This window comes from Microtus ochrogaster, chromosome 4, assembly GCF_000317375.1.
Source record: "Microtus ochrogaster isolate Prairie Vole_2 chromosome 4, MicOch1.0, whole genome shotgun sequence".
In the NCBI taxonomy this organism is placed as follows: Eukaryota; Metazoa; Chordata; class Mammalia; order Rodentia; family Cricetidae; genus Microtus; species Microtus ochrogaster.
This window is the reverse complement of record NC_022011.1, coordinates 71,234,900-71,258,699: the sequence shown is the minus strand read 5'-3', so window position 1 is coordinate 71,258,699 and position 23,800 is coordinate 71,234,900. Positions and strand designations below refer to the sequence as shown.

At 47.3% G+C, this 23,800-nt stretch overlaps 1 protein-coding gene across 3 annotated transcripts in view; it reads right to left on the bottom strand.

Annotated features, from left to right (window-relative positions):
- Positions 1 to 23,800, bottom strand: part of Tanc1 (tetratricopeptide repeat, ankyrin repeat and coiled-coil containing 1) — a 222,244-nt gene that overhangs the window by 42,799 nt on the left and 155,645 nt on the right. For 2 of the 3 annotated variants that reach the window (XM_026778563.1, XM_026778564.1), the window contains exons 8-14: positions 15,905 to 16,168; positions 10,236 to 10,358; positions 9,294 to 9,575; positions 7,729 to 7,880; positions 4,870 to 5,101; positions 3,154 to 3,320; positions 1,344 to 1,951 (exon numbers count right to left, since the gene is read on the bottom strand). In XM_026778563.1, the coding sequence (XP_026634364.1) occupies positions 1,344 to 1,951; positions 3,154 to 3,320; positions 4,870 to 5,101; positions 7,729 to 7,880; positions 9,294 to 9,575; positions 10,236 to 10,358; positions 15,905 to 16,168 (1,828 nt within the window). The remainder of the gene's footprint in view (positions 1 to 1,343; positions 1,952 to 3,153; positions 3,321 to 4,869; positions 5,102 to 7,728; positions 7,881 to 9,293; positions 9,576 to 10,235; positions 10,359 to 15,904; positions 16,169 to 23,800) is intronic. The other variant, XM_013345955.2, reaches the window with a different exon arrangement.

The following is a 23,800-nucleotide window of genomic DNA, read 5'->3' as shown; positions in this document are numbered from 1 at the left end:
GAGAGAGAGAGAGAGAGAGAGAGAGAAGGCGGAGTCAGGAGACACCATGTAGCTGCCCAAGGAGAAAGATGCCCAGAACCTCTACTGGTAAGCCACAACCTCGTGGTGATACACAGATTAATAGAAATGGGTTAATATTCTTCTGCTGGCTCTTCCCAGTCCTCCAAAGCATTAGATTAGATTTCTTTCTGCCAGAACAACCCCTGTGCTGTTTCTGAATATCTCCCTGTCTGCAGGAACACCTTCTTCCTATTAGTATCCTATATCCTTTTGCTTCTCAAGCTAATTGCATGGAGAAAATAGATGGTTCAAAAGTGATCTCTCCCCAAAAAGCTGACACTTGGTGAGCGATGTCATAGCACACACTTGGTTGCCGCTGGTAATCTGGCTCTAGTATCCAACCTTCTTTCCTAACCAGGTTTGAAATATAATAAAGCCCGAGTCCAGCATCACCTAAGAAAATAGCCATAGCACTGAGCGGCATTAGATCTGTCCACGCACGCATGCGCGTGCGTGCGTGCAAGGGGGGTGGGGTAGGGTGGGTGGGTGACTCCCAGGTACTCTCTGGTCTCTTCGTTTCTAGGCCCAAGCGGTCAACCAAGCACCCCATAGTTCTGAGGAGACAACCCAGCAGCCTGCCCGAGTGGAGTAGGAAACAAACCTGACTCAGAGAACAGCCGTTCAAGAGAGCAAAGGTCCAGGCGAGACAGAAGGAGGGCTTGGGAACGGCCATGCCCAAAGACACTTGGAGTCTTCCATTTCTGACCTCTCACCCTGTTTTGTACTAGGTATGGCTGGTAAGCGGGCAAGCAGGCAGGCAGGCTTATCTCCCCACCCTCCTACAGTCTGAGTGCTGTAAGAACTGCACCCTGCACTGGCAGTGTCTGTAAGGAGACAGCTAAGTTGGATTACAGGGCTCCCCTCTGTCCCCCCACACCTGTCCTCCCTGGGATCAGGCGCTATATGGGCAATGGTGGTCAGACAGCGGCAGGTAGTTAAGGATCCAAGATGGACCCCAGCCACGGGCAAACATTCTACAGAAGCTCACTATTCCCTAAAGCAGAGACACATTTCCCATGTATGACCCACCATGCCAGTGGGAGGAGGCACATCAGTGAAACAATTAGCAGCTCGGAAACATCATCCCGGCTCCTCTCAGTTTCCCTTGCGCCCAAATACACTAGAAATCCCGCGGTTCCAGTCATCAAATGAGGGAAGCTTTTGTAGAAATGTATGGAAACCTTTTCACTCTCTCATGACCAAAATGGGGACAACCAACAGCAAAACTGCATGGCACTTGGTACTCAAACTCCTCTGAGGGCCCACGGAAGCGCCTCCAGTACCTGGGCTCACACAGGAAGGCTGTGCTTTCACCGTCGGCTCTCCACACCAGCCACTCCCTGAAGGACGGATGGCAGAACATCCGCGTCTTGTCTCTCCTCTTGATGAGGAAGCAGGAGAGGGCCTCCATCCTTTGCTGAAAGTCCTCCCAGCCCTGCTCGCCTTGGATGTGGCCGGCGTTGATAGCCTGAAAGATCTGCTCATCCGTCATGGGGTGGAGGGACGCGAGGGCCACGTTTAAAATGGGAAGGGCTCTGTCAAAGGCAGACTGGGTCATGAACTTCATGTTGCACTGCAGCAAATAGAGCTCAGACAGAGACACGGGCACCACCTTGTAGCTGGCACTCTTTATGACCAGGTGTCCCCGCTGGAAGAGGTCCAGCGTGAGCTTGAGGTACAAGTAGGACCCAAGGCTCCGCAGCACCAGATGGCTGCTGACTTTGCCGATGAGGGCGGCGTCGGCCTTGCCATTCAGGGAGATGTTGCTGAGGATGTCCTGGCTGCTGTGGACCCTGTGCTGGACGTACGCGTGCAGGTCGCTGTGAATGTCTTTGTTGTCTGGAAAGTCGTCTAAGGAAAGCTTGACAAACGGCAGTGCGCTGATGATTTCCTGGGAGGAAACAAAGACCCACAGTGTCACTTCGTGGAGTCTCCCTTCTCCCTTTAAAGCGGGTTCGCTCATTCTCTTTCAAGGAGGATTTTCGTGGATTACAGGGCCTCGTGGTTTTGTATTAAAACGTGTAATAGGATAAGGTGCAGATAAAAGGCTTATGTGAAAGAAATCCTGATGCGAGATAGGATCGGCAAAGGCTTTCCTAAAGCCCTCATCGAGGACTGTAAGCCTAACGAGTGGAGGGCGGGGCCCAAGTAGACAGCAGCAACCAGGCCGTATCAACAGAGCAGCAGCGGGGCAGGAAGACCCTGCAGGTGACCCGATTTAGAGCTATACCTGAGCAATGGTTCTAAAACAAGGGTAAACACAAACCAACACGGCACATGGAAGAGCACAGTCAGACACGAGATAAGAGGCACCTTCTCTGTATCGGATATCAGAGTTGTGCAACCCCACCAGGAAACAGGAGACTTCCCACCCTTCCTGTGTACCTGGACAATCACAGCAAAAATCACTGCCTGTTCCAGTATAGCAGGTTCTCATTCCTAAAGAATTTTAAGTAAATATTCTCTCAAAAAATTATTTTATGGACATGAGTGTTTTGTCTGCATATCTGTGCGTGTGTATGCCTGGTACCTACAACAAGGGTGTTGGATGCTTTGGAACAAGAGCTGTGATGGCTGTGAGCCACCATCAGGGTCCTGGGAGTCACACCTAGGTCTTCTGAAAAGAGTTGCCCGTGCTCTTAATCACTGAGCCATCTCTCCAGCTCTGGAGAGAACTGTTTGATGAATCATGACTGCACAGTGTCATTGATGTTCCTGATCTGTTATTTCAAAGATTAGCAGAGCCCCAACCCCAAGAGCAGAGAGAGGAAACATTTTAACTTCTCACTAATACTTCTGAAACACATCTCTTTTTCACGCAGTAACTAGAGGAGGGAGGTAAGGCACAGTTATTTCCATTCTGCAGGGACGTTAGCCGAACCTCCACATTCAGCCAGCAAAGGAACCTAGGACCCAGCTCGAGTTTTAACCTAGCTGCCAAATGATGCCACCGAGGGAAACATGACTGAAAAGGGATGTTTCAAGGCGCAGACAATTAAGCATGTTGTTCAAATTTTGCTTTAGGACTCAGCCAGGACCATTGTTGCTACACACTCGGGAAAGAGGGGACAGACATCAAACATCTTCCCTCACCTGAAAATTTGCTCTCACAGTCACGATCAGCTTCAGCCAGGTGGGGAATTTAGGAATAATTTTTGTAATAAATGAAGACAGCGTATCTCCGTAATCAGGCTTATGAAACTCAGCTTCATTCAAGCCATCTATCAAAATGATGTACTCCTCTTCTGGAATTTTCTGCTCTAAAGATGAAATAATTTTTCCAAATTAAGAAATTATACATTTCTATAACATGGCACCACCCAGTGCATTTTAACACACGGCTCAGAGTGTTAGCACAACCTAAAAAGGCTTACATATGGCAGAAGACACGTTTTCAAAGAAGCATATTTCCTATTAAATTTATAATGAAAAACAGAGCACTGAGCCAAAAGAAAACTAATTCTTATAAAACAGTTTTCAGAAACATATTGCATTACAGACATTAGCAGAATCTCAATCATATACATATAGCAGTTAGCTCTATATAAGCCACCATCACCTGAATAGCCTGCAGCCACACAGAGAGCCTAAACCTGGAAGAGACACCAGGCCCTCCCTGGAATTCCTCCGTGGACCGACTCCAGGAAAGGAGGACCCGCCTTCCCTACATTACCACCAAGGACTATCTGGCCCGAATCACCCCGTGGTTAAGAGCACTGCCTTACAGATGCCCAGGGAGGGCTCCTTCGCACAGCACTGACAGCTCTCTGATCAGAACACAGAGCAAGCGGGATGGCCATCTCAGGCCCCCAATCTAGCATCTCCTAACAGAAGACACTTTGTAGATGGGTAACTCAAAAAGGAGGGGGCAGAGAATGGAAACCTTGAGGACCAACAATGTCATTGGCACTCCTACTCGGAGACTATTCAGGGGCAAGTGGAAAAAAGAAAGAAAAAAACAAACAAAACACTGGGCAGTGGTGGCACAGTGCCTTTAATCCCAGCACTTGGGAGGCAGACGCAGGCAGATCTCTGAGTTCGAGGCCAACCTCATTAACAGAGCTAGTTCCAGGACAGCTAGGGCTGTTACACTGAGAAACCCTATCTTGAAAACCAAAAAACCCCCAAAACACCAAACCAAACCAAACCAAACAAAAACAAGACTCCTAGAAATGGCTTTAGATTTCAGTTTGCCTAAGCTGGGGCGAAAGCAGTGAAGTAAGTTCAGGGAGCTCCTGCCTGGCCTTTCAAGATACAAGAGACGACAAGGGAAGCCTGCAGTGTCCCACAGCTGGAGAACTGGAGAAGCCTAGGTATCAAGCCACTCGTAATCAGCATCAACCGTCCTGTATATTTATCTTCCCAGTTTCCTGCCTCTGAGAGCCCAAGCTGTTCCCTGTTTTGTAGTCTGACTACTCCTGAAAGCGGCTGCTCTTTGTTTGTTGAAGATCCTTCAGAAGGTGGAGTGTTCAAACCCTGCTCCCAGTTATCATCCGCCTCCATGCACTGCCAGCATTAGTAAGTTCTCTTGGCTTTGCCCCGTATCTGTCTACTCTGGGCTCATTTCATAGACCAAGTATCAAACCTTTGTAGGGCAGAAAGTCTTCTCTTTCCTCCACTACACGGCTTCCTTAGAAGTGACACGCCATTGAAAACCTCATCATGGAAGATGGATGTGGTGGTACCAGATATGTACTGACTCCTCAATATCCTCTCCCTACCAACCCAGGACTAAGCTGAGCATCGTTCTGAGGGCCACTTGGGCACCAGCCTGTACTGGGAAGCAGCGGTGAGGCTTCTAGAAAGTACCGTGTCTTAGGCTTGTGAGCGGCTCCAGCACACCCCTCTTGAAAGCGGCCACGGGGTCCTGCACACAGGAACGGAGGCTCAGCATGCTTTGCAGCTGAGGCTCCTTGATCAGAAGGTCTCTGTAGGCGGCCAGCTGGTGGGACCGGCAGAGCAACGCAGCGATGCTGTGGACAAACTCGGGCACCAGGCAGGTGTAAGTGTTGTCGGCCTGGCAATAATGGTAGGCCACCACCTGTGGAGAAGCAGAGACATCGGTGTCACCCCACCCTCTCTGAAGCTCCTTCCAGGAACTTAAAACAAGAACACAGCTGTGACATTTCCTGATATGAGACACTGTGTGTCTGCTCCCCAAGGCAGAGTTCGCCCCTAGCTTAATATTTATTCCATTCATCACTGGTGTGATTTGCTAAGTTCTCAGCAGACCTCATGGCAGCCACAGATCCACCTTGATTAACACAGAAATCAGCACAACTGTACTCTGCCTTGAATAAGGATTAGTAAAAGTCATTTATAGTACCCAGTGCCTAGTCTGGCTTAGAGCGCTTCCAAGCAAGCCATGTACCCAACACCGCCATCTGCACAGTGTTTCCGTTCTCAAGATCAGCAGCACTTCGAGGGGACCCTCCGCTCATCCAAAAAAACCACAGGATCAAATTGGAGGCTATGAACCCAAGCTGTAAAGTCATAGCTGTTTCTCCCTCCTGGCAGGGATGGCTCTCACCTCCTCCCTACATCCTCACTTCTTCAAGGGATGCTATGGAGACGTTCAAAAGGGACAGCCAAGAAATTACCAGCTATCTGCTTATCATGAAGGGCACAAGGGGAGACAGGGAAGAGCTGCCCCAGCCTGCCAGGCTGAGGGGTCCCTTTGTTAGGACAGACCTGGAGCAGCAGGTTGTCTGTGAGGTACCTCCCTTACCTCCACCCGAACAAAGGGTCTGTGCCGGAGCTCCTGGGAACAAGAGGTAAGCTCTACAGAAATGGAAGCCTTACCACTTTGCCAAGGAGGATGAGAACAAGAGGGTGAGTGTGAGCTAGGAGGGTGGAAAGGACAGCATGCGGGTGCAAGGTGCACTGTGCTTTCTAGAAGGTTCCGAGTCTCCACCCTCCTGCTCGGCCCTGCAGCTCCTGCAGGAAGGGGCCCCGGACCAATGGCTCTGGTGTATCATAGGGGCCACGGATGCAGGATAAACCGTGTCAAGATGACAATACACTTCAAGATCTTGCACGAGATCCATGGTGGCAGACTCCCAGCGAGAAGCTAGAGCACATACGATACAGCTTCTCTCGGGACAATACAGAACCACTATGGCTTTCAGTTTAGAAATGCTCGCTGCCTTTCAACTCCAACCCAAACACACATTAGCACGAACCTAGGTGAGGATTCCCCAAACCTGCACAAACCATTACAAGATAGCCATTGCCATCATTTTACACAACGCTCAACAAAAGTGATTTCATGGCCAAAATGGGCCATAAAATCCATCTGGAACCATAGGTAGTTAAAATTTGAATAAAGCTAATTTAAGGGGGCTGGAGAGATGGCTCAGTGGTTAAGAGTACTGACTGCTCTTCCAGAGTATCCGGGTTCGACTCCCAGCACCCACATGGCAGCTCACAACTGTCTGAAGATCCAGTTGCAGGGGATCTGACACCTTCACACCAATGCACATAAAATAAAGTTAAATAAACCATAAAAAATATTTTTAAAAAGCTAATTTAAACCACATACATGCTATAGGACATAGGCTAAACAGAGTTCAGTAACACCCTTGCCTCTGTGACCTGTGTGGTTATGTATGTGTGCATGTTACACTATGTCTTTTACTGTGGGTCACAATTAGAATTCCTGGAAAACCAGTGTAGTAAGGGTAGCTTTAAGGCTGATGCCCTTCATCTCGGATCATCCCTTCAAGGCTAGAGGGTTGCTCCGGATCAGCGGTCATACGCGGGTTCACTGTGCCACAGGCTGCTGCCTTCTGTGTGGTGGGCAGGTGAGTGTGGGAGTGGAAGTGGACTGGGCAGAGTGACATTCCTTTCAGTCCATCTGTCCCACCTCACAGTGCGTTCTCTCGAGGTATCTACCACATCTGATGGTTTCCCGGCTTTTTCTGCTGTCCCTGAAGACAGCCGCAGCTCATCAAGGCAAGAAACACAACTGCTTGCGTGCAGAAAAGGTGGCCTACAAGTCAGTGTTGGACCCAGAGCAGAAGGGAGAGTTCAGAGAGTCCTTGATGATCATGTGTTTAGGGAATCAGCCAAAGCTTTACAACCTCCTCAGAATCCTCTGGCAGAAGGACGCAGAGACCCACAGCCCTGGGCAACAGGGTCTAGGCAGAAGCCGTCTGGGCTGAGTCAACCGCTACTGTCTCATCTCCCGCTCACACAGGAAAGGAAATGGCGTGTGATAGTCAGGCTGGGAGTGGGGAGTACACGTGACTTCTGCTGCCTTGACGAACTTTTTGAACTTGGTTCAGAGGGATAGAAATCCACTGCTGCCGGGCAGTGGTGGCGCACGCCTTTAATCCCAGCACTCGGGAGGCACAGGCAGGCAGATCTCTGTGAGTTCTAGGCCAGCCTGGTCTACAAGAGCTAGTGCCAGGACAGGCTCCAAAGCTACAGAGAAACCCTGTCTCGAAAAACTTAAAAAAAAAAAAAAAATCCACTGCTGTTGTCTTTGGGATTTATTTTCATTGAAACCTTTTATTTGGAGTACTCAGTCATACTTTATCTAAAGTCACACTACACTCCAGCACCTGGATGCTGTTTCTGTCTTAACAATTCCTTCTCAAACTCATTTCTCAAAGGCAAACAGGCAACTCTCTATCTGGAAACCTCTGGGAGACAAGAGCAAGTTACCTTAGAAGCGAGGTATTTCACTGCGTCCTCTCTCGGTCTCTGGTTTTCAGCAGGGCCGGGCCCAGCCGGCGTTTTGGCCACACTGAGAGCACTTGTGGAAGAACTTGGTGAAAGTAATGGAGTGAAAGGAAGGTCCTGGGTGGGATCTGATGCTGCAGAGAGAGAGAGAGAGCCACCCGATTGTAACATTAGCATGCGGTACAAGGAGCGTGGAAAATACTCCTGATTTAATCCCAGACAAATCTGAACAGTAATCAGCAAATATAACTCGAAAGGAGAGGTCTTGAATGACCACACCAGCTCCCACCCTATCTCCTCACTGGAGGGCTGAGTTCCTAGTCATATTTCTTCTGGTTAAACAAGCAAATAAACAAAAAACCCTTATAGGGCAGTGGTGGTTCATGCCTTTAATCCTAGCATCTGGAAGGCAGGCAAATCTCTGAGTTTGAGGCCAGCCTTTGTCTACAGCATGAGTTCCAGAATGACCAGGGCTACACAGAGAAATCCTGTGTTGAAAAACAAAAACATAAACAAAATCTCACATGACTCTCTTTTTCTTGTTCATATTTCAAGACTTTGTTGTTGTTAATAGGTTCTGCACATGAAACAGGGAAGCCAAAAATGGTGGTATGTGCCTGTATCTCAGCACTTGGGTAGAGGCTGAGGTAAGAGGACCTCAGGGTCAGGGGTAGTCTGGGATGCAAAGAGTTCTTGTTCACACTTGTATGCATGAAGTAAAAGTCAAGTATTAGCCATTCTATTTCCCATTTAAGCTTGTCTTTTTATTTTTGGTAAAGGCAGCACAGAAGAAAAGGCTGTGGTGAACAGGATACAAAAGAATTCTGCATAGGATAAAGGGAAGTAAAATGTGTGTGTGTGTGTGTGTGTGTGTGTGTGTGTGTGTGTGTGTATACAAACACACCAAAAAAGGAAAGAAAAACCGCATTAAATTCTATCAGCCTGTTCTTACAAGCACTTTGTTTTTTTTGTTTTTTTGTTTTTTGTTTTTTGAGACAGGGTTTCTCTGTGGCTTTGGAGCCTGTCCTGGAACTAGCTCTATAGACCAGGCTGGTCTCGAACTCACAGAGATCCACCTGCCTCTGCCTCCCGAGTAAGCACTTTGTTTTAAGACCAAAACTTCACCAGGTCACTCAATCAAAACCCCCTTTTGTGATGTATGCATGAAAACCCCCTTTGTGGAAAGAGAAGACTGGGGTTTCAGGTTAGAAGGACACAATAAGGTTGGCATCAGTCCAGACTGTAGCTAATATACCCGAAAACAAGGGGAAACCCTCTCTCTTCCTCCACACTCATTAAAAAAAAAAAAAAAAAAAAAAGCAAGCACCAAAAGAAAGCAAGCAGAAAGCTAAAACAACACCACCACCACCACACTATAATGGCTGGACGTATTCAGACAGTTCACTTAACCTACGAACTTAGACCTGAAACAGCTAGAACGACCTCTGGAAAACTGGTTATTTCTGTCCATTCAAACAGCAGCTCCTGCCATCTACCTGTCTTATATTAATTATACTAAGCTAGACAAGTAATAACCACAGACATACTTTTAGGTGATGAGCTGGGGCTGCTGGATGCAATCTGCCTCATGCGGCTTCCATGACAGCTGAGAGCCACCAACTTGGAAATGATGGCTGTCTTTCCAAATCCCACATTCCCCACGACCACAGCTCCTCTGTTTTCTGCCAGATCTGTGTTCCTCAAACTTTCTTCTATCTGGTGAAAGAGCCAGTCCCTTCCCACAAACACAGAGTCGGTGGTGATGCTTGGCACCTCAAACAGCAGGGGCTTCAACAAGATGTCCTGCGGCTTGTAGGGGGCAAACCGGGCTTTAAAACAAACAAACAAACATTTTTATGGAGAGTGCAGTACAATTTAACATAAAAAGAAATGATGTGTCTAACTTGGTTTTATGGGCTTGTTTATAATACTCTGTTCATTATATACTGTTTGTCCCCCAAAGTATCCTGTTAAAATGACTTCCTGGCCCTATTTGCAGGCATTCAGCGGAAGCAAAGGAAAGGCTCCAATCACGTCTGGCCGGTTTGTCTGAAAGCACACAGAAGACTGGTTTCTTCCAGCCCTGCTCAGATAAAATGCAAACGTTTCCCAGAATCGAGGGCACAGCCCTCGTCTGGGGACAACGGTGCTTTCCCATATGACAGAGCCCCTGACCACACAGCTGGGCATTACAGGCAGCCATGGGATATAGCCGATATGGTCTAAGGGACTGAAGCAAAACTGAGGCTTGGGGAGTGGCAACTATCTTATCACAGAAACATTTTTCCACACCAGAAGTAACTCAATCCCATGCTTTAAGGAAGAAGTCCCGCGTTCTTAAAGCTGGCTCCCGGCAGACTTTCAAGATGCTATTTAAGAGTACAAACACATTTCACATCACACGCCCAACAGTCTGAATGCTGGCTATCAGATGTTCCGCGTTTAGTGGGCAAGCTCGCCATGGTGACATGGGATGCAAGGATAAATACCTTTAACTTCCTGTGTCCTACCTCCAGCCGTATTGTGCCAGGGCAATCTAATGGACGTCCGGAGAGGAGCATTTCTCTGCCCATCTAAGTAACTCAGGTCTTCCAATTTGGTAGAACTTGTGGCTGCAATGTGAAAGGAAAACCGAGTTTAAGGCCACACCTAGACTACTGTAAGCTACAACTTACCAAGCGATCCAGCTCCGACTTTCAACGAAATTTATCTCAGGATAATTATCTGTGCCAGCTTATGTTTCCAGCAGAACTGTTGTGTTATCTTGAAAAACTGAAACAATTTAGCACTACTCACTCTTAATGTTTACATTGATCTGGTTGCCAGAATTCGCCATTATTCCTTGAAAGAAACCAACTCCTCTATAAAAATGTTTTGATGAAAAACAAACAAACAAACAAACTTGACACCCAGTGTCACACAGCAGGCTTGAGAAGTCACTGCTAACACATGGCATGAGCTATTTATTCTCTCCAGCTCTGGGAAGCTCTGGGCTGTTTGGAAGGCCAACCTTCCTAATTAAATAAGCAGATTCTGCATGCACAGTTCCACAGCACACGAACAGGAAATGCTAGCTCTTGGCAATAAAATCTCAGCACTCGAGAGACAGAGGCAGGTGGGTCACTAGGAGTTCCAGGCCAGCCTGGTCTACATAGAGAGTTTTAAGCTAGTCAAGGCGACGTAGTGAGACCTTGCCTTAAACAAAACAAAAACAAAAACAAAGCAAAACAAAACAAAAAAAAGCCAGGTGTGGTGACACAGGCTTTTATTCCCAGCACTCAGGAGGAAGAGGCAGGAGAATCTCCGTGAGTTGGAGGCAGCCTGGTCTACAAAGCAAGTTCCAGGACAGGCTCCAAAGCTACACAGAGAAACTCTGTCACAAAAAAAAAAAAACCCACAAAAAACAAACAAGTAAACAAACAAAAAACCCCAAAAACTAAAAAGCCCAAAAACTCAAACTATATGTGTGTATGTACGTATGTACGTACGTATGTATGTATGTATGTGTGTGTGTATGTATGTATGTATGTGTGTATGTGTGTGTGTGTATGCATTAGATATTTTAATGTACTATCATGTTTATTCCTGACTAAGACAGAAAGGTTCACAGTATACAGATGGGTAACTGTTAAAAAGCATTAAGGGACATTCACACATACGCATAAGTAGTAATTGTAGGAGGAGTTACAGTCCAAGTGCTAAGTCTTTTGAAGTGCTTAGCAGAACCAAGACGAAAGGTAAAGAAGTCACATTGGGCAATCAGTACCCTGAAAAATCCTCTGCTACCTCATAGGCTGTTACCAGCATCTAGCTACCTGGAGCACCACCAATCCCGAGCCTTTCCCTACTCGGAACACCACCTATCCTGAGCCTTTCCCTACCCGGAGCACCACCTACCCCGACCCTTTCCCTACCCGGAGCACCACCTACTCTGAGTCTTTCTCTACCTGGAGCACTACCTACCTCAAGCCTTTTGCTACCTGGAACACTATCTACCTCAAGCCTTTTCCTACCGGGAGCACCACTTATCCTGAGCCTTCCATAGTTCCCTTCACCTTCCTGGTTTTTTGGGGTTTTTTGTTTGTTTGTTTTATTTTTTATTCTTTGGTAGTCTGTATCACTCTTCCTCCTTTCATTATACAAGCACCAAGGGTGGAGAGCCTGACTCAGAGATGCCAGTCCCCTTTGGCATACCCTTCAAGAACAGCCAACCAACTGTTCTACCCACTGTCCTTCCCAAGCAGCAAACCCCTGTTTCTACATCTTACCAGCCACTGCCTAATCACACACTGTGCACATTCAAAGAAACATTCTGCTCATGGTCAGAAACTATGTACATCTTCCACAACTGAAAGATACAGCTAAATCGGTATTGCAATGTATGCCTACGACCCTAACCCTTAGGTGACAGAGGGCCAGGAGTTCCAGCAAGGATCAGGTCAGGTGCACAGACAATCTGAGGCTAATCTGGGCTACAAGAGCCCTGTCTTAAGAAAATAAACAAGGGAAGAAAAGGAGTAATTTCCTTAGGCTGGATTCTGCAGGATTCCCAGCCACCTTCAGCAGGTTCATCCACTATCGGCCTCAGGTTTTTCTCTACGATCTTACAGAGAGGGAAACCTCTTACTGTGGCTACAAGACCACCCCTACCCTTCAGGCTCCCTACAGAAACCCAACTTGAAACCTAATCCTTGGTTCATGCCTGAGGCTCTTTTCTGGCTCAACATGCCTCCTGGTGAAAGCAACCACTGTGGCTCAAGCACAAGGCCACATCACCGTCATAGCCCATAACTCACTTCCCAGCCAGGGCTTTGGTCCTCACGAATACAAAGACACATTGAGTTTCTAAAGGCTTCTGTTTCCCCTTCCCTGATCCCTTAGAGCATGACATTCACTTTGTGATTTTGTGACAACTGAAAAGACTAAAAAAATATGACTATAAAAGACATTCACATCAGAGAACTGGGGGTGGGGATGAGGGGAGAGGAGAGCAATGTGTGATGTGGATACAGGAGATGGGGGCTTCAGGTGTCCGTTTTCAGCTTTCCAGTGTCGTCTGTCGGCTCCAAGGTCTACGGCAGAGCAGTCGGAGCAACGCCGCTGTGCACGGCTGATTCTCTACTTCAACCATAGCTAAGAGCCGGCAAGGAGCACATGCAAGAATTCCAGCACTCGTGCAGCTGAGGTAAGCTTAAAATACTGTCGGACTGGGGCTACAAGGTGAGTGTTTCAAACAATAAACAAACATGGCTAAGCTGAGCTAGAGCTTAGGCACAGCACTAAGTGCCAGCTGCAAAGATCTTTACTTCTTGGGGCGTTTTTGAAGCTACCAGGACACCTGAGATCAGGGACAGCAAGGCCTCAGCTGCTCAGCTATGAGCTCAGGCACTCCCCTCTGAGTGATGACGCTATTCTGTCCTCGTCCACAGATTCCCAGACAGTAGCAACTAGAGCCAGGCCCACAATAGTCTACACTAGGAACACCTAAAATGCTAAAACACCATTCTGGGCCAAGGAAAATCAGAGGTCAAACAATCTCATGCTACAGAAAGCCCACTGCTAACATCTCTGGATGAAATTGTGCACATGGTGTCTGGGAACCCAAGCAGCGCATACACAGACTGTGTGGGGAGTTCATTTCAACATGTTGTAGGGAATGGCTTTGGGAGAGTTTTCTCCTAAGCTAAACCAACAGCAACGTGTCCTGATGCCCTAAGTTGTAGACTAACCTAGTCAAGGCAAAAGCCAGTAAGTCCTGATCAATCACCAGTTAGTGGTTCAAGAAAACCAGAACTCAGTTGGTTAATAGTGGTCGCTGGCTTTCTGGAAACATAGTGGTCTATGATCCACTCGGAAAGTGTTTCAACAGTTTAGATAAGTAGTCAAACCCCACAGGCTGGAGAGACGGCTCAGCAGTAAAGAGCACTAGCTATTCTTCCAAAGATCCAGGTTCAATTCCCAGCACCCATATGGCAGCACACAATGGTTTGTAACACCTGTTCAGGGGATTCCAAAGTCCTTTTATGACCTCCATGGACACTAGGCACACACATGGTGCATATACCAGCGTGCAGGCAAAACATCCGTACACACACAAAAAAAATTTAAAAAACAGTAAAACCAATTTTGGCCAACTTCTAGACTAGCCAAGATTCAATTTTAAAGTCTTTGAGCCCTGCTTTTTAATGAAGGAAAAAAAGGTACACGTCATTCCTTTTGATGTGATATGTAACACTTCCAATTAATCCAACTCTAAAAAACACCTTTGCAATCTCTAATCCTAGCCAACTTATTTTTAAGACTTTGATTTAAAGACTTTTTTATTTAAAAAAAAAAATAAAGAACTCCTTGTTCTCTACACTCTCTTCAGGAGGCTGAATTACAGGAATGACCAGGGATCTCAGGGACTCCCTTCAGGTCCAGGTCCCATGTGGTCAGCTGTCAGACGCCTGGCATTAGCTGCCTCTCTCTAACCCACAGGCCGACTTTCCTACCAAGCAGCACTTTGTGTGTTTATGTGGGCTTTTACCTCCTGCCCCACCCCACTTGGTTTCAATCCTAACCTCCCTCTTTGCAGCCTGCCTTGAATCTACTGGATAACCAAAGCTGAACACCAGTCCACACAACTTTCCCACGCGCTGCTATTCCCTCGGCTGAGGTTCTGGTGGCAGGAAGGTGGCATGAAGAAGCTACTAGACTCCTCCCTAGTTAACAGAAGCACAAGTAAGGACAGCTGCCTGCATCTCTTCTGACTGCATTTGATTTGCAGCACAGTTCAAGAGGAAAATGAGCAAACCCACTAGGCTGTGGAGTCGCTTGAACCCAGAGGTAAAAGCCAAGGCTCCTAAGGAGGTCTAGCTCCAGGGCCTGCAAAGGAGATACCAGGTGAGTACAGCAGAAACCAGACAGCTTTGCTCCCTAATCCAGGCAGTCTGGAAACATTCAGCTCACACCCACAGCCACTTCACACGGCCGGAGACATCCAAAGAGCTTCTGGCAAGACAGACCACCCCCAACTGAGGACCGTTAACGTCACTAAAACTACTCTATTAATGAGTTTCCTAATTTTAAAAACGATGGGTTACTCTGAATATAAGTGTGTTATTTTGTTGGGGAAACTAAAGCCGTCAAATTCTGGGAGACTACAAGTGACCCATTCATCATAACTAGGTAACTAACAGCCTAAAGCATCTTGAGTAGCGGGTATTATATTCCAGGGGTGGGCCAGTGGTGGTGCGGGGGAAGGCAGGGGAAGCTTTTGGAAGAACCATCAATCAATACACATAATGCTCTCTAGTACCTCCCTGGCGAACGGGCCAAATCCCTCTTTTGGAACAAGGCCACTTTGCTTCCTTTGAAAGTGAATTAGAGTTGTACCTCACAGCTTTTCCATTAAGGCCATTTATTTACCAGCTGCTTCAGAGTTTCACCATTTAAAAAAAAAAAAAAAACAACCCAACCATCCAACAGCAGCCAGAATGACCTAGCACACACTGAAGAATGGCATAAATTACAGAAGATCCTTTGATGTACAGAGCCGGTGAGGGGGACACTTTCAAGCACTAGGCTGGTAACAAAGAATCACCTGGACGAGTGAGTGCCTCTTCTGAATGCACCCCAAGAGCTCAGACGTGTAAAAACCTTCAGAAAGCACAGAGTGGAGCCTCCGCCCCCACCTTCCATAGTCCTTGTTCAAAGATGGACCACTGACCGGCCCAACTATCAGCGCGGGCCGCCATGTGTGTGCAGAGCTCTGCTTCGAGCTGCAGGCTACACATGCTTTCGGCGGTGAGCTCCGTTATGGCTGATTTTTACAGAAGCATTTGCCCTCCCAGCTATAATGGGCTTCAACCATACAAACCAAAGTTTTAAAGTTGAATGAGAATAGAAATCTTATGAGCTGGCATCAGCTTCGCTCTAAATAAAAGACAGAGCTTCGGAACCTTTTCACCTCACCTACCAGGAGCCAACATTCCAGATCACATATTTAGAGAGGAAAGGGACCACTAAAAGACTTGTGTGTTTGCAATAGGTAAACTGAGGCCTATGAAATGATCACATGACTAGCTTGTGCCTGAACAAATTTGGGAGGTAAATAAATGGAAACCAGGACCCTAAGGATTGGGGCGATAGGCCCCGGGGAGAGGTGTCACCTTACCTGCAACTGAGTTGGGCCGTGGCATTATTAGCGAGCTGGAGCTCTGGGAATAAGGAATCGGACCATCTCCAGCTGAGGGCTCCGCCTTGGGCAGCTCGCTCTCCGCTGACCCAGTGGTCTCTTCTTCTGCCACGGGGGAGCAGTTGTCTGCCCTTCGATCATGAAGCAGTCCCTTCTGAACCCCTAACCTTAGGCTTCCATCTTTGTTCCACTCCAAACTGGAGCCACTCCGGTCATCGTTTTCCGACGAACTCGTAATTGTGGCTGCAATGAGAAATCAAAATAACTCTGAAGGAGGCTGGGCACAGCTGGGACAGCCGAGAGTTAAGACATGCACATACCCCTCCCCAGGGCCAATGGAAAGTTTTCTGGTCGACACAGATTTTTATCAAAGTATGCTTCATACAATGTATTTTGGTAAATTAAAAGAATGTGGCTTATCGGGGGAAATAAACTGCAAAACCACTCTACAGGGAAGGGGAAAAGCTGATAGGAAGATAGTGGAAAAGCTGCCCTAAAAGTATTAGAGAATTAAGAGTGACTCTGTATAATCTGGAGATAATGAATCATCCCTGTAACCAAGATGAACTGAGCACATCTCACTAAATTCCTCTGAATCTTTAAATACCCCACCCAAACACACACTTGCCAGGGGAGAGACAATTGCAGCACCACAGCTACTGTAGAAAAGATGCAGGCTAGGGAAACAAAGATACGATTTACAGCGAAGAGAGCCCCGTCACTTAGAACTAAGAACTAACATTTACCTATTCAGCAAAGTCTTAGAGAGATCCATTTGCCTTATTCCTTTTACAACACAAAATGGAAAAATCTGTGTGACCAGTGCAGGGAAAGGGCCAGTATGGGAAGGTCTGATCTGGTTTTAGAATTAAAATTTAACTTCTACAAAAGCAAACCAGCACGTGGGTAGGGCGAGGAGGGGGGGGGGCAGAAGAGGGGGGAAAAAACAACTTAAGAACGTCCTGGCAAAAACACAGAGAAATATGGGAAAGGGAAGCTCAGTACTCTGTACTCACCCTAGATAGCTGCTACAGGCAGATGCTCCTAATTTTCAGACAGCCTGAGCAGTACACAGTCCCCTGAAACCACAGGCCACCCGGCCACTTGTGCTGCCTCAACTATTGACCTAATGCTGGCTTGTGCCCTTGGGGACGGGAGCCATGCCCACTAATGCACTGCTCAGATCCCAGCAGCCCGGGTCTCTGAGCGGGATCCTGGCAAACGGGAGCTAGCTGGCCAGCGTGCACTTAGCTGCAGCTGCCCGGAGGGAGCAGCTTTAGCCACACACTATGAAGAGCACACTGTATCAGCCACTGGTAGATGAGTTCAGAGGGAGTTACTTTCTCTAGGACCAAAAGGACTGAACAGTTTAGCTTTTGAATGCTCTTGAAGGCTTAGAAGACTGCTGGGGCTTCAGGATACCTTGCCACGATTCTCCAACTGCCTTTGCTGCTGCAGTCGGAACGTACTGCTCTCCAGTGTCTTCCTACGTAGAAGCCCTTCCTACAGGTGGAAACCTTTGTAAGGGTACCTACCGCAGGCTGCCCTTCTTTATTTCTGGACAGTGCAGCAACTTGGGCATGATAAGTGCTCAATAAATATTTGCTTATTGGATGGACAGATTGTGGGGGGGGGAGAGAGAGAGAGGCACACAAATAATATGTCAGCTCTTCTTGCAGTCAGATACTATACCCCAATGACCTCACTGTTCCCCACTCAGGACCATGGCCTCGCACCTAACCAAAGTGAAAACTAGTGTGGTGTGGGGTTGGTTCTTCTGTGAAACCAAGATTATTATTCCAATATTCCTGCATGCTCTAGCAATAATAAACCATGCCTCCGTCTCTCTTAAGATGAAGCCAGCCTTCACTGTGTTTTGAACTGGACATTTTACAGGTGTGCACAACAAGCTTGGTGATCTTCCCATTGGAAATGATGCTGCAGTACTGACGGCAGCAGCTGACATGTGCTGGAGGTCTGCTATATGCCAGAAGCGACTAGTGCCTTACAGGAATGGCTTAACTTATTAAGGAGTCTATTGTTTATTGATGGGAATTCATTATTAATAGTAACTCTGCTAATAGCATAAAAATACAGCCAGTCTCATAAAACAAACTGTTTTAAGTCCAGTACTTGGAATTCTGAGTGCTTTTTCCGAGACGTCTCGTAGTAAGTTCTCAAGGCGGTCCCAACATCTAAGTGATGTCCAGAATGAAGATGGAGTGACGTGTTAGATTTTCCTGTTGTGGATATTTTATTGGTGGCACCTGTTCTTCAAAAGCAGAGTATCTCAGGGCAAATGATGCTTTTCTGCACTTGCTCTCCCTCAGCACCTCACTGGGTTTTGTGCTCTTGCGACAAAGACCTCATTCCTAACTAAGACCAGCCCAACGCCCTGCTACAAACGACGGTACAGTGGACTTGCAGCCCCTACGTCCCAGGAAGCAGCTGGGAATGTCTGGAAGAGCCTAGCTAAGGCTTCTTGGGGGCAGGACAGGCTGAAGGCTTACTTCTCACAGGGAGGGTCAATGTATCTATGTGAGGTGAAAACGCTCAAGTACCAGCAGTGAGAGAAAGAAAGTGGATGAGGGGTGGCCCTGAGCCACGGGAGCAGTGACTGGAAAAAGAATTCTCCAATGGAGTAGCCATGTTCATTGCTTTTTATTTTGTGGTACTGGGTATCACATCTAGGACTTTGCATATCTTAAGGAAGTGCTCCTCTGCTGAGTTACAACACCCCTAACCCTGAACTAGCTGCTTCAAATGGAGGTGAGGAAAGGTCAGTATTCATTAGCAGGGAACTCTGATGAGCAGAGGGTAGCAGCACCCCCACTGCTACTAGGAAGCTTGTGACTGAGATCCACTGGCCACTGAGAGGCTGTGGAAGCCTGGTGGGATTGCCCTTCTGCACAGAGCCGAGGCAGTAGACTCTGGGCTCAGCTCAGCTACAGCTAAGCGCCTGAAGCAAACCAGTGGGACAGAGAAAGGCCATTGACTTCATTTCCTCTGCACACAAGAAGTTCACCTCATAGGACAGCTCCAAGTCTCCTAGAGAGAGGAAGCTGACTCTCATAATAAATAACATGTTACTGCAGAGTCCAGGCTGACAGCAACACAAATTCCTATTTAGGTTATTAGCACAGCCACTTTGGAGTATGTATGTGCATACATAGCCAGGTATACACACACACACACACACACACACACACACACACACACACACACACACACCAACAACAACAACAACTAGGGCAACATTTTAAAGATGAAGATTTTTGTAAAGAGTCTCTACAAGAGGGGCTGGGAGATGGCTCAGGAGTTAAGAGCATTTGCTGCTCTTCCAGAGGGCCTGAGTTTCACTGCCGGCACCCACATCAGGCAGCTCCCACTTCCAAAGGATCTGATGCTTTCTGGCCTCTGTGGACACTGGCACATATGTGCCATATGCACACAGAGAAACACAATACATATAAATTTAAAATAAAAGTAATTTTTTTAGAAGGGCAGTGGTGGCGGGCGCCTTTCATCCCAGCACTTGGGAGGGAGAGGCGGGTGGATCTCTGAGTTTAAGGCAGGCCTGGTCTACAGAGCAAGTTACAGGACAGGGCTACACAGAGAACCCCTGTCTCAAAAAACAAAATAAAACCCTAAAAAAACCCAATAACAATAATATAAAAATAAAAATTTAAAACCCTCTCTAAATGCTATCTGACATCTCCCAAAGAATACCCACCCTCCAATCCTCTAAGGACTCACAATACCGTCTACCCTTTTAGTCCTGCAGCTGGTAGATGCCCGTCTTGGCTGACAAAAGCTTGTCACCCACCTTGTCTGAACCGCCCTTCTACCGTGTAGGATCCTGGACATGAGGCATACAGCTCTGTAAATATACCATCAAGCTTGAAGGCAGGTTAGACGGTGCCGCATAACGAGGGATCAATGGGATCTGGTGCTGCTTGCTACAGATTCAACGAACACTGTTCTCTCAACGCACACTTTGCGAACTCCTGCACCCCCCCCCCAAGGATAGTGTTTATCTTCCTCTGTAGTAATTGCATATTTAACCATCTGCTCATTCACACATTCTTCCAAAAGACCTTCCTCAGCTACGAAGGTACACACACAAAGAGGGTCCTCATGACAAGCGGCGGCCAGGCTAGGAGCTCATTCTACTCCACAGAGGCAAAGACAGACCCGGAACAGGGCCAGTGGCACATCCAACACAAGCTCCTGGCTCTGCATGATCAGAGCATCTTGAGGCCTCCTTGGCTTGCCCAGCTCAGGACCTAGGAGGGGGCGGCATAAGTGGCTATGGCTCCAGGAGGGTCTGCTGTTATGAGGTCACCTTGTTAAGAACTGTCATCCACTCGGTCACCGAATAACTTGCTAAGTCAAGGTAGGCAGGAGCTGCTACCTCCTCAGCTTTCCCTCAACCGCCGCTGCCTTATTACAGCTTCTGTTGCTGGAGGTTCACTTAAAATTGAATCAGAAACACAAATGTAGGTCCAGAGCCAAGTAGCTCACTAGGACCTAAACCACACTGTAGATTTAAAACAGCATTAAGAAAGAGAGACAGAATCGGGTGGTGGCGGCTTACACCTTTAATTCCAGCACCCAGGAGGCAGCAGCAGGTGGATCTCTGTGAGTTCAAAACCAACTGGGTCTACAGAGCTAGTTTCAGGACAGCCAAAGCTACACTAAGAAATCTTGTCTCAAAAAAAAAAAAAAAAAAAAAAAAAAAAAAAAAAAAAAAAAAAAAAAAAAAAAAAAAAAAAAAAAAAAAAAAAAAAAAAAAAAAAAAAGAGAGAGAGAGAGAGCTAAGGAGATTACAGGGTGAATCCACGTTTAGCCTGATGGTGGCCAGGCCTGGCTACACACAGCAGCAGGATCCATCTTGAGCTGCAGAGGGAAGACAGGTGCAGAGGAAGTGCACACACAGCGTGTGGACACAACATCCCTTACATACAAACGCTTCGGGGCCAGCCTGGGCTCTCCCCCTTTAGAGAGACGGCACTGGAACACATGTCCATCTCACAGATGTAACTTCATGCAATTGTTTTTCTCTTTCCCACTGGCTACCGGGGAACTCAACACCATTCTCTGACCACTTCTAGGAAGCAAGTACAGCTGTACGACCTAACTTCTAACTTCACCTTTGCTCTGCTCTCCTCTCCTCTGTTTGACTGACGTGTACCCTACAGAGAACTCCTGGCTCACCACATGTCGGTGAGTGGGCATTGTTCACTCCTCAGGAGCAATCAAGTAACAAGACCCTGAAGAAATACCTGCTCACTCTAGTGGCTGACGCGGCCAGCGGAAGTGCCCACGGTGTGCAGGCTCTATTCTAAGCCCTGTTCTATCTTCTCTTCCTGTAACATCCTCAGACAGGAAAGACCCACAACTCACGAAGTGTCCCTGTGCCTCAGAATGCTGCTCTGACCATTGCCACACTAGTTCCAGAAAATCTGGGCCACGTACTCCTGAATCTATCGATAAGTTATCTACATGCACTGCAGTAGTTTATTCACTATAAAACACATACCAAAAACCATACATCTTTAAATGAGAGGAAAACAGAAATTAGAATTTTCTTCAAGTACTCCATAGGTTGTCAGTCACTGTCCACATTCAAAGTAAGAGCTCCAAGAAAACCCCAGCCTTCTGTGGGTTTGGAGACATTTAAACAGGAGACCATAGTTCAAGAGCCTCTTAAATTATTAGTACAATAGTTCTTTCCCCTTTCTGTACAACCCAAAAATATAACGATAAAGCAGCATTGAAACATCGGTTAACTTCCAGAATCAGCCGACTAAGGGACAGGAAGCACTTAAGAAAAGTTAAACACAAGAGCAAAGAATTAAAAAGCAAACAGGAAAGGAATATGATGGCTATTTCTGAAGGTGAGAGAAGAGAAGAAAGGCTAAAAAGGGACCTGCAGCCACTGTAGAGTGTCTTCTGTGCCATGACCAAATGAAGGGCTCTGGCCACTTCAGAAGTTATACTTCAGTGCAGCAAAGGAACTCTGAGGATGTGGGGGAAAGAATCAGCCCGGAGTCAAGGCAGCATTGCAGCTGCCAAGTCCTCGGCCAGACAAAGGGTCTCTGTCCTTTCCAAGGGACGCACACTTCACACTAGCAGACGCTCAGGATACCTGGGGGTGCTTTAGATTCCCGGACCATTTCTTCATGGCTTGCACATCTCTCCGCTCTCCCACTCAGGCCCACCACCCTGCAAACTAACAAACGCCACACACAACAGTCCCTGGCTCACCTGCTCCCCGCTCCTAATACCTATTAGCTCAGCAAGGAGAAGGTTCCCTGGGAAGAATGCACTACCTCTCCTGCCGGAGAAAATGCCCGGATGGGGCCCTGGGAACCTTCAGCTCCAGGGACAGCCTGGCTTCTCCTCCTGCACAGCCCCAGAATGGCAGCTTGGCACTTCCGGCTAGTCCTGCCCCTTTGGGTGTTGTTCTGGGAACCCTATGCACTGGATTGTGACAGCCAGATCTCTGTACCGAATCTCCAGCGCTCACCCGTATTGCGCAAGGTGTGCTTTGCCACAACACGCAGCAAGGCCAGGGATCTAGCTGCTGTTCCCAGGCACATTCATCAGGCCCTTCAATTGTGGAAATACCTGAAGGAACGGCTGTGGGCAGGGCAGTGTGGGAGGGGAAGACTGGACCCGCCTCTCTCAACAAGAACCCTGCCACAACTGGACCTGTCATGGCAATGAAAGTCTCCAGAGAAGATCTGAAGACCTGACTTTTCCTAACAAGTGACACGGTGCTTTGGTGAAGCTGTGCAAATCTGCACGTGGACGGCAGCCACACTGGAGCCTTGGGCACACTCAAATGATGCCCCAGAGCTCTGGATCCTTGCAAAAGGGCTCGCGGCCCACAGTGGCTGTAGAATTATTATGCACCTAGAGCCAGTATCTTCCATGAGAGGCACCCACACTCCTCTCGGCCACTGGCTGGACTGATACTTTCAGAGGCCCATAGGGAGACAGTGTTGAAAACAGATACTATGTCTCATTTTTTTTTTGTCTCAGTACTGAACAAATGTGTTCCTGGAACACAGCAGGTGTCCATACATGTTTGGCAGTACAAACAGAACAGCATGAAGAAGCCAAACATATAGAGTGACTACAGTCCGGGCAGATGCTGTGACTTGAACCACCAAGGAGTTCTTCCCCACAATTTACTATGTTACCAAATCATAAATGCTAAGAGAAACTTTCCTTCTTTACCCGAGATTTAAAAAGGCTTCTATAATTAACGATGATTTTTAAATTGCAGGCAGTGTAGCAAAATGAATATTAACCCAGATTTCAAACATCCTAAGTAGTTATTACCAAATCAGTTTCAAAGCATTCTATTATGGGGGGGGGCCAAAACAGGTGGCAACAGGGCAACATTAGTATAAAAATCAAAAGGGTGGGATTTACAGGTTTAAAATGAAAGCACAATTAGATTACCCTCCAACACTTCCGCATCTGATCACCTCCCTGGAGACACAAAATCACGGAAGTGAACAGACGGGGCTACCTCCAGAATCTCTTTCATTTCACAAGCCTGGAAGGAGGCAGAGAGAGTCAGCGGAAGATAAAAGTCAGCCCACAACGACATTTTATGTTCTAAGCAAGTGTGCAGGAAAGTAAAGGCTAGCGCATCCCCATCAGGCGGCAGCAGGGTATGGCCCAAGGGCCCCACCGCTTAATAAGAGCCACGCTTGCAAGAGAAATGGTTCCAAGATGATGTTCCCCTCAAAGCTTCTATTTGCTCTCTACTACTTCTTCTTCTTCTTCTTCTTCTTCTTCTTCTTCTTCTTCTTCTTCTTCTTCTTCTTCTTCTTCTTCTTCTTCTTCTTCTTCTTC